The 11,458-nt window shown below is 40.3% G+C and overlaps 1 protein-coding gene across 1 annotated transcript in view; it reads left to right on the top strand.

The window, feature by feature from the left end:
• Positions 1-8,597, top strand: part of pgrmc2 (progesterone receptor membrane component 2) — a gene marked incomplete at its 5' end in the record, with an annotated part of 14,926 nt that extends 6,329 nt beyond the window's left edge. The window contains 2 exons of the mRNA XM_079219203.1: positions 646-801; positions 7,224-8,597. Of these exons, the coding sequence (XP_079075329.1) occupies positions 646-801; positions 7,224-7,321 (254 nt within the window). The 3' untranslated portion in view covers positions 7,322-8,597. The remainder of the gene's footprint in view (positions 1-645; positions 802-7,223) is intronic.
• Between the last annotated feature and the right edge of the window lie 2,861 nt (positions 8,598-11,458).

Genomic DNA, 11,458 nt, shown 5'->3' on the forward strand with positions numbered 1-11,458 from the left:
TGCCGCCAGAATCTTACAAAATACTGTGATATGAATTTTTGCCCATACCGCACAGCCCTACCTCCTCCTATGTCCAAGTGCGCAACACTAGCATATATTTTTGATTTATATACTGTTGTTAACTTGCTGTTGTTCCAGACGGCATGTTATATAGTTCTGATAACATTACTTTAAAATAAAAGTGCGCAATACACTAGTTTTTACTTAATTATTGAATTTGGCGCATAATGCGATTAATCGCAGAAGAATCATGCAATTAATCAGTTACATTTCTTCAACTTTGCCCAGCCCTAATTTTATATATATATATATATATATATATATATATATATATATATATATATATATATATATATATATATATACTCTTTTCTGTTGTCTTGGACAATTTTATTTATATATTTTTTTTGTCGTTGTTGTTTTCTCTCTTCCTTTTTGAATTGGGGAGGAAAGGGAATTAATAATAGTAATCATTTCTCAAACTCATTATTTGTTTCTGTTTTTCTGTAATACCCTGTACCTTATTTATTTAGTGTATATGTGCATTATTAATACTGTAACGTGTGATATGTTCTGTGTTGGGGGAGGAAATGGAAAATGACGTGACCGCCTAAAGGAGGTGATGACCTGTGTGTTTCTCCTCAGACGGTCCTTACGGCATCTTTGCGGGCCGGGATGCTTCGAGAGGCCTGGCCACCTTCTGCCTGGAGAGGGACGCCCTGTGGGATGAGTACGACGACCTGTCGGACCTCAACGCCGTGCAGATGGAGAGCGTCAGGGAGTGGGAGATGCAGTTTATGGGTAGGAGGCTCCTCCTTTTTAATGGAGATGCAGTTTATGGGTAGGAGGCTCCTCCTTTTTAATGGAGATGCAGTTTATGGGTAGGAGGCTCCTCCTTTTTAATGGAGATGCAGTTTATGGGTAGGAGGCTCCTCCTTTTTAATGGAGATGCAGTTTGTGGGTAGGAGGTTCCTCCTTTTTAATGGGGATGCAGTTCGTGGGTAGGAGGCTCCTTTTTAATGGGGATGCAGTTTGTGGGTAGGAGGCTATGCCTTTTTAATGGGAGATGCACTGCACTGCTTTTAAATGTTGCATTACAGTTTTTTTTTAAAGATTATGACAATTTGAAGCTGCTTCCCAGTTCACACATTCAGACACTTTTATACGTCTGCATGTCAAATGTGTCAAAAAGTCATTTTTTTAACATAAATGAGCTCAAAGCTCGTGTTCAAAGTGTCCGTTTTTCTTCTGTTTTGGATTTTGCTTCCTTAAGACGACAAGCTTCTGGATTCTGGCACTGGACGGAGACATTTAAAGCTGGAGCTTTAGAAATCAGATTAAAATAAATCCTGCAGGGAGACATGTGTTGAGTTCTGCTCCATGTTCACATTCTCTCTTCAGGGAATGAAGATGAAACCGTTTACAAGATGAATTACAAGAATTTACTCGTTAAGGCTTCTAAATGTTCTTTCTTTGTTTTTATATCGTCTCAAACTTACTGAACAAAAAAGTCAACGTGTCACTTCCTATTCCTTCACAAACTTGTGTGTGTGTGTGTGCGCGTGCGCACACACACACACACACACACACTAGGGCTGCAACTAACGATTATTTTTTCGGATAAAAAAACATTAATTTCCAACCCTTTATTCAAAAACAGAACTGACAGTGCAAATTCACAGTGCAAAACCTCTTCAGAAAGCACAAACAGGTTGCTCCTTGAACAACCCTGAGCTGTTAATTAAAAAAATAAAATAAAAATGGTCTGACACAAAAAACATACACATGTATGCTTTACATCTGCCAAATGTGAGCCCTTTTTACTGTAATTGATCTCCTTGGAGCAAGGCTGCATTTACATACTCTGCTTTATCAATATGTACGAAATACTGGGAGAGTGGGAAGCTGTACTGCTCCTCTCACGTCTGTTTTGACCTCTCCCTTCAGGCCCAGCTCCACTTCATCTCAGCCCTGCATCAAGCTGCGCTGTATATAGAGCGTCCTCTTCCTTAAACTATTTCATTCTGAAAAATGGACCACATCATCTTCTCAATATCTGGGCCGCTTATGACCACGAAATCACATAGTTGGCTAAGCCCAACTATATGATTTGATTCATTCTACTTTGAGTAAAAAAAAAAAAAAATACAACAACCTGCGGCCAGATCTGCCGGTGTGCCGGTTTAACAATGACGATTGACTGTGTGAACTGAACCAGACCGGGGGTCGCGGTGTTAGCAGGTGTGCTTTTATATAGCGTATATACCCAATGTTAACCCTAATACTGACGGAGGAATAAAACAACGTGGGGCATCACGTAGGTTTCAGTAGAACTCCTTTATTCAAAAAGTAAAACTTTATTACCACATGTCAACTTGACAACTTAAGCACCTCACTGGCTGTTATACTTGTCCATCTAAACCAGGGGTGTCAAACTCATTTTCACCCCGGGCCACATTAGCATCATGGTCGTCCTCAAAGGGCCGGTTGTATCTGTTACACTGTATACATTTAACTCCTCCCGAACATAATGTTAACTGTCTTTTGTATTAGATTATTGTTTATTCAAGTGTAAAAATATTGTACATGCATTTATATAAATGTAAAATATATGGAAGCAAATTTCTCTGTTACTATGACCGAAGTCCATTTAATTTAGGGTTAAGAAACCCACATTGCTAAAGATCAAACTTAAAACAGAAGAAAATGACAAAGATCAAACACACGTTATTATATTAACTTTCTTCAAAGCTTTTTTGTCACAGTTGAGAAGGACATAACTGATCCAACAAATAATTGTGAGCAAATAAAGACATGCATGTGGTCAGGGGCAGTTTTAAATTTCTCTTTTTAAAGTCACTTGCATATGATACATACACAAATTACAGAAGAATCTCAGCTATCTATATAATGAGGCACCATTGTCCCAAGGCACAAGTGTAAAGAGAAAATATGACTAAAGCTGAGAAATGGAATCTTGATTTTGGAAATGTTTCATATTTGTTGTGAAAACATAACTTTACTCATGTGGTATATCGGCTTTGGTGATGGAAATTGGTTTACCAAAGGTCTTAGGTTCACAAAAGCAGTGGAATATATGAATACAATGGTAGACACATGTAAATAAATGTCAAAAACCAAATTTATTATTATATGGTGGGGATGATGAGCTGTGGCTGGCTTTGAGGCCTGCTATGGTGATGTGTTGGCAGGCAGACGGACAGGGAGACTGCTGCAGCTGCATGTTGTCCTCTGGACCCTCGCAGCTCTGAATCCACTCTGTAAAACTCTGTAGACACGGAAGAGACATCCAAAACGGGGCTAGTGACGTGCTAACGCTAAACTATCGTCAACAAACACGCGTTAGTTACAGTCTTACAAACACATAATGGAGGTCCAACAATACTGCTTGTACTGAGTTTACTGTAAGAAAGTTAACGGTGATCGGTACAACAGTTGAGTATGCACCGTTCAGTCGTAGACACGGAAGAAAACCTCCAACATGACACTATGTAGTGACGTGCTAACGCTACATAGCTATCGTCAACGAACACATAATGGAGGTTAGAGCTGTGCGATATACCGGTTGAGCCGGTATACTGGTTGAGCGTTTACCGTACAGTATGATTTTTTTCACATACCGTCATACCGGTCGCCACTGTTTGGCAGGCAACAACATTTAATGTTCACAGCTTGAAGCTGAAGGAGCGGCGGACGAGCTACTTATGTCTCATGTTAACTCATTTGACTCAGGGTGTGCAAAACATGACATCGCCAAAAGGCATGCTGGGTAAATGACACCGCCCACACTGGAAGACTTTTCTTGTGAAGGAAGAAGTCTTTTCCTGTGCAGCACAGTGGGCGGGCTTTACCCATCATGCCTTTTGGCGATGTCATGTCTTGCACACCCTGAGTCAACTGCTATCTGTGAGACGTATCTGTGACTGTAAACATTACATGTTGCTGCCGGTTGAAGAATGACAATAGTCGGTACGGCCGCGCATGCGCCACCAGCATCAAGGGATTCCCCAAATTCCCACATTTAGCTCCCCATATACCAATCAAAACAGCTGCTGGCCAGTTGCGAGCGAATGACGATGGTGGTGACGGTCCTTTTCGGCGTCAATAAATTAATGTGTTTATTTGGGGGGAAAATACCGTGATATACCGTGAAACCGCCAGAATCTTACAAAATACATTGATAAGAATTTTTGGCCATACCGCCCAGCCCTAATGGAGGTCCAACACGACTAATCGTACTAAGTTCACTGTAAGAAAGTTAACAGTGATCGGGGCAACAATTGATTACTCACCGTTCAGTCTCACCGAAACGCTGTAGACGGCTATCTGGCCCTTTAGCTCCGACTAGCTCCTTGTTAGCGAATCCTTCAGGCACTGGAGCTGCGCCGTCTGTCCCCTGCAATATAGCTTTGTCAGGACTCTTTGCTTGGCATCTTCTGACTCACATTGAAGCGTTGCACACGTCGTAAGACACGTCTATGTTTAGATGCTCAGACGCGGAAGTGGAAACCATATCCGCCAGATTTGAAACCATATCTCTGTGACGTATTATTGTGATGATATAATTTTATTAAAAATTTAAACACCTGCCCGCCCGTATCGATGCGGGCCCCGCCCCCAAAGGGTTAATGACAAGCTGAGATCCAATGCGAGTAACATGTTCAACTTCTCAAATTGAATTAATAATATGGTGCAGTTTAAACCTGAGAAAGTACACAATATCACAGTATGCCAACACACAAAAAATTGTTTGAAATATTGTCTTTTACACTCAATTAAAAACCAAAAAGTGCATCTTAAGGACATGAGGTAATACAACACACATAATATTTTTATAACTTCAGCCTTTTTTAACAGACGCAGTGTTTTCATGCACAAACATGGAATAAAAAAATCGGTAATGAAGCTTAACTATCACAAATAGTCCAACGTGTAAACTCACGCAAGTAAAGTGTGTTGTGATTGCAGCATTGAGGAGTGTGAATAGATGGCACTCCGCTGCATAAAAAATCTCCTTCAAAATAAAAGCCCATTAAAAAATCCCCTTCAAAATAAATTTTGCTGTGAGCATCCCCTTCACAACCTTCAGTGCATTTTCATCACTGGCAGCGATGATCAGGTCATCAACCCATATCACCAAGATCATTTTTTCATTTTCGGTTTCTCTGGTGTAAACGCAATGATCGGCAGGATTTTGCACAAAGTCGTCGTTTTCAATCAGATACTCATGCAGCATCTTGTTCCAATTTCTGCCTGATTGTTTTAGTCCATTTGGTGACTTTTCTAGTTTACACACCAACTGTTAATCCCTCAAACCAAGTGATGACACATTTTTATTTGTTTTGTCTGATGGAGCAATCTGGTTTACTTGAAACACTGAATACTCTTCCATGCCAGTAGCGCACAATAATTACCTACCATATATGCTGTATTATGCTACAATGTGATATTTTGTAACTTTTTGGGTTGTTGGTGTGCCGCGGGATTTTTTTTTTACTGTAGAAAATGTGCTCAAAAGGTTGAAAAACCTGCTGGCATGGAAGAGTATTCAGTGTTTCCCCTAGCTTTATAGCTTTAGGGGGGGGGAGCGACTGACGGACATACTACATCGTGGTAACTCACAGTTTTACAAAGTAATACTTCACAGTACTAGTGACTCCATCTGTGCTTTTATAAATAATAGAATAAAGAACATTGCAATCACTTTCAATTAAACCAGATTGCTCCATCAGACAAAAACAAGTGTTATCACTTTGTTAGAAAAATGAAAATAATGTTATGCAAAAAATATAAAAAAATAATAAAAAAATTTAGTTACTACTAAATAGCTTTTTGTGGAAAACAATAACCTATTTTTTTGCCCAACAGAATGAGTGCAGATGTGCGAGCATCACGTTGTATTAGTGATTGCAGTGAGCTGCTTTCCTCTACACATCTTTTATGAACGGGGTTGTAGATTTGATACAGCCTCTCACTTCATGTTCAATGTTGAGACACAACAGCAGAAAGCCGACCTCACGGAGATCTCATAAAGATCTGCGTAACCTGGTGACGCCGGACGTTGAACATTTAAAACCAGCATTTCCTCTTGCGCCCCACCAGTAATAAATACCGCCCCACTTTGATAAATATTGAGTTAAAGGAAACAGGGTGTTCATTTATTTTAATGACGACCACAAAGTGAGCAGGCTTTGTCATTGCAGTTTGTTTTTAGAGCTTTTGGAAGAATATTTCCAGAGCCTCTCAATATGCAAAGTCAGAAATGTCATTGATGGAGCTCCAGGCTGTTGGATGTTTGTCTTGACCTGTAAATACATTAACTGTTAGGCTTTAAAAGTGATAGCTCATAGCTTAAAATTCTGATAGCTTCAGCAGTAAATCCCATTGTGAAAAGCATGTGACATATTTTTCGCCTCTCTCTGTGTCCGCTGTGTCTCACCTGTGTGCATCGCATCAGGGCGGAACGCCGCCGTGCGCGATACAGAGAGCAGAGAAGAGTTGTAGACGCGACCCAGAAATGACATGCTGTCTGTGGATAAGATCCATAACATACATCCGTTTAGTTTGTTTAATAGCAGAACAAGGTGCAGACTTGTTCTATAGGAAATCACTCCGCCAGCCACTATATTGTAGCTCAGACGCTCAACAAATTATTTGCGGCAGCTAAATAATATTTTTTTGGACCAATTAAGTGAAATTGGAAATTTTCTCACGGCACACCTGACGATCTCTCATGGCACACTGGTGTGCCGCGGCACAGTGGTTGGCAATCACTGCCCACACACAGATTTAAAGTCACAGTTTAACTTCTGGTTGTGTTTTTTATTTTCACTACTAAATTAATGAATCCATCAATCACACTGTTTTACTATCAACTTTACTATCATTTTAGATAAAATGTAATATAGTTTTCATAATTTGAGTATTCGTTCATTGTTTCTTTTTTTCCCCTTTTTTCAGTTTAAATCAGAATTATTTTTTCTGATTTTTCTGCACATAAGAAAAACGCTGACTTTTATGATTAATTATGACAAGATTAATAACTAAATAATGAATATCTAAATAAAATGTTGCTGGAACCGTTCTTCTGCTTTGACTGTTTAATCTCAAGCATCATTGTATCTTTATTTATTTTTTAATTGACGTAACTCTTAAAGAAGCGTCACTTTTTTATTATTCATTTTATTTTGTCGTCGTTCCAGAAAAGTACGACTACGTTGGGCGATTACTGAAGCCGGGAGACGAGCCGTCAGAGTACACGGACGAGGAAGACGTCAAGGACCACCTGAAGCATGACTGAGGCTCCGCAGGAGACCCCAGACCTCCTGACGGGAGACCCCAGACCTCCTGCCCCTGTAATAACCCCAAAAACTCTTCACCTTTTGAATCTGTCCGGTCCGTGGCTGCTGTGGAAGGGCAGGACCCAACAACCCCCCACACTTCATCCTGCGAAGATGACCAACAGTGAGGATGAAAGCCTAGGACGAGGGCTTTTTCTTTTTTTAAAGACAGAAAACAGGAGGAGGAGGAGGAGGAGGAGGGGTTGTGCCATTAGACGTATTTGAAACAAAACCACAGCATATTTTAGTAATTTCTCCAGAATGTGGGGGGTTATGGGTCAAAGCTCATCAGTGGATCGGGAAACGGATTTCTCTTCTTTTTTTTTATCTTCGGTCTCGTCACATCGCACCTGAAACTGTTTCGGCTTTGGACAGCTTATCAATCAATCAATATTTTAGTTGTAGTTTTGGATGGTCTCCCCGTCGTTGAGGGAGCGGCGCGGAGGCACAGCGAGCGCTCTGTGTCGTAGTGTCTGCACTACTAGTTCTCTTTGTTTGTCACCATGTGATTGTATTTGTTGAGTAATATGGAGGGAGGGGCTTATTTTATTTTGAAATGTGTTTGTTACGGATCGGCTTGGGGGGGTCAAAGGTCATTGCCATATGAAACCTGTTGAACTGTCAGACGGACCAGAGTCCCGATGGGAACAAAAGGGAGGAGGAAGAGGAGGCGGTCCTAATCAAAGCATTGTTTACACGCCTCAGAGCAGCTGCAGTCTGCCGGTCCCCCAAGAGAAGGATGGTCCAAGTATTAATCGTGCCTTATTTAGTTTGCTGTGTCAGTCCCGAGGGGGGGGGGGGGTGTCGGCCCCGGACATGATGAAGGCCTACGTAATATCTCCACGTCAGACTCTGTATGTAAATACACGTTATGAGTACTCAGTGTTACTGCCATATTTATGTAGTCATAAACTCCAGATGTGTATAATGCTACGTCGTATTGGCCAAAGCCCCAAGGTTTGTGTTTTCTTTCTTTTTGGGTTCTAACCCCCTCCTTCCCCATTAGGAAAAACCCAACAAAAAAAGGTGTTGCTGCGCTGCAGGCGGGACCGGGAGCTGCTCTTGCGACTTTTGTTCGGAGACGTTGCTTTTCCTGTAAATATCTATATCATTTTATTAAAGCATGTGCAACAACAAAAGTGAGCTATGCCGAATTCCCACCACGTCGTGTGTGTGTGAGAGTGAGTGAGAGAGACAGGAAGGGATTTGTTCATGCATAATAAATCGATTTGGTTAATAATTGACGGCGTCTGGAGTTTTATTTTGTTCATTAAGATGTTTACCTGCGAGGGAAACACAAAGGGAAACATTAATGTGCATAACACTTCTCATGATACATTATTTGAGTTATTTACAACACCTCTGTGCGTTTATATAAATATATATTTTATATCAGCAGCGTTCGTTGGACCGAGTTCCAGTTCAATGGTTTTTCCTGTTTTTCAGGAACAGAATGTTCAGCAGAGTTATTAACTCCAGATTTTGAGGAGCAGGAGGCCAGGAAGCAGGAGGCAAGGAAACGGGAGGCAAGCAGAGAGGAAAAGATTTTGAGACTTTGGCCTAAATCCCAATCTCCACCCTTAAGCACTCAAAGACTTTGAGGTGTGCTCCCGCGTAGTCCTTGAGGGTTTAGGGCTATCCCATTCTCACATCGTAGAGTGCTGGCAGACATTTTGAGCCCTTTATGAACCCTTTCCGTAAGTCAGCAATAGATGCCGACTTTGCTCAAGGGAATTACCCACAATTCATAGCAATGTGACGGTAAACACGCTGTTCCCGGGGACGTAAAAAAAGAGAAGGTAAACAAAGAGACACGTGGGCGTTTAGCCCGATAAAATAGCTTTACACTACAACATTACAGATTAAAGATGGAAGATAAAAACACATGAAATCAGAGGAATGCAAGCAGACATATGTTGTACATTCATCAAACATTTAAATGACTAAATGAGTAAAATGACTTTGAAGATGTTCAAATCAGTGAATAAAAAGTATAAAATAAATACACAATTGTACACAATATTTTGTTTAAGTAGTCACGTGATATGTTGCAGCAAAGTGCTGTCCCATTCATATATACACCATCAAGCCCTCTCAGCCTCTCGCACTTAGCAGCTGATGTCAGTAAGTCCCTGAGGGTTCAGAGTTTGAGGGTTTATGGGGGACATTGGGATTGGGCCTTTCTGTCCTCCTCAGTTCTTTACTGTACAGAAAGATATTGAGAATCATTAGTTAATACGTTGTATTTATAGGATATAACTCCATACAGGAAAAATAGTAATTAATTGGGTTAGGTAAAGTATGTAGGGACATGGTGATAATAATAATAATAATTACAATAATAATATTGAAGCTGCTCGCTGCTGTGACTGGGCCCTCGCTCCAGCACGTCGGGGACGCCTGCGGGTAGACGACGCACTCGGCCAAGAACCTCCGCCTGGCAGGCGAACGTTCTCGGCCGGACGAGCCGGCGACCCTTCGGGCATATATATATATATACACATATATATACTTTCAATGCTCCCATTGAAAGTTATTTAATGAGAACACAAACTGGTAAAGTAAATATGCAAAAAATATTTTCTGACAATGAGGAAAATTTGAATAAAATGTCATTAATGAAATATGAATAAGTAAATGTATTATTAGTACAAATGTATACATCGGGAAATAATATGCAGGTGCACATATATACAGGGATAATTTAATGCAAAAATAGGAAAATACATATATAGAGTGCCCTCCAGAATTATTGACACCCTTAGTAAATATGAGCAAAACAGGCTGTGAAAAAAATTATTTGCTGTTTATCCTCTTGGTCTTTTACTCAAAATATTGACAAAAATTGTACCTTTTCATTGAAGTAAAATGTCTGAACATTTCTTTTTTTTTACAATAAATAAATATTTTTCTCCTAAACATATGTGCCATAATTATTGGCACCCCTTCATTTAATATTTTGTGCCGCCTTGCTTTGCCAAGATAACAGCTCGGAGTCCTCCCCTATAAGCGTGATGAGGTTGGTGAACACATGGCCAAACCCAGCTTTGATGTTTGTTGCCAAAAAGCTCTATTTTGGTCTCATCTGACCATATAACCCAGTCCCATTGAAAGTCCCAGTGATGTTTGGCAAACTGTAGGCGCTTTAGTTTGTTGTTGATTGAGAGCAGGGGCTTTTCTCTGGCAACCCTCCCAAACAACTTGTGGTGATGTAGGTGGTGTCTGATGGTAGTTTCTGACCTCAAGACACAACTAACCTCTGCAATTCTCCAGCTGTGATCCTTGGAGATTCTTTTGCTAGTCGATCCATCCTCCCCACGGTGCGTGGGGTCAATGGACACACATGTCCTCTTCCAGGCTGATTCTTAACTTCTCCTGTCGCTTTAAACTTCTTAATTATTGCCTTGACAGTGGAAATGGGTATTTTCAACTGTTTAGAGATTTTCTTAGATCCATTTTCTGATTTGTGCAGCTCAACAACTTTTCTTCGCAGATACTCACTGTTTTCTCGGGCCTTTCCCATAGTGATGGATGACAAAGGGAATTTGGCTTGTGTCACCTCATATTTATACCCCAGTCAAACAGGAAGTCATAGCTGACCACGTAAGAGTTCCTAATCAAACAGGTGAACTTAAAATTGTAAAATATGACTGGAAATATACTTCAGTTAGATTTTAATCATGAGATTTTCTCGGGGTGCCAATAATTGTGACACACATGTTTACGAGAAAAATATTTATTTATTGTCCAAAAAATAATAATTAAATCAGGAAATAAGGGAGCAATTATTATTATTAAAAAAAAAGAAATTTTACAAAACGGAATTCATAATTTATAAACAAAAAGGCGTAACAAGGAAATACAGAACAAAAAGTTGAAATGAATAATATTCATTATATCTACCTTTATTAAACTAAAGGATATGAATATTTATTGGACACCTCTTTGTCTATTTATAAAATCATAATTAAAATTTAATTAGAATTAAAGCTGCGAGCAGCTGTGACTGGGCCCTCGTTTCAAGCACGTCGGGGTAAGCCGGCGGGTCGCCGACTCTCTCGGCCTCGAACATCCGCCTGGCAGGCGAACGTTCTCGG

This window comes from Taurulus bubalis (assembly GCF_910589615.1).
Source record: "Taurulus bubalis genome assembly, chromosome: 1".
Lineage (NCBI taxonomy): Eukaryota > Metazoa > Chordata > Actinopteri > Perciformes > Cottidae > Taurulus > Taurulus bubalis.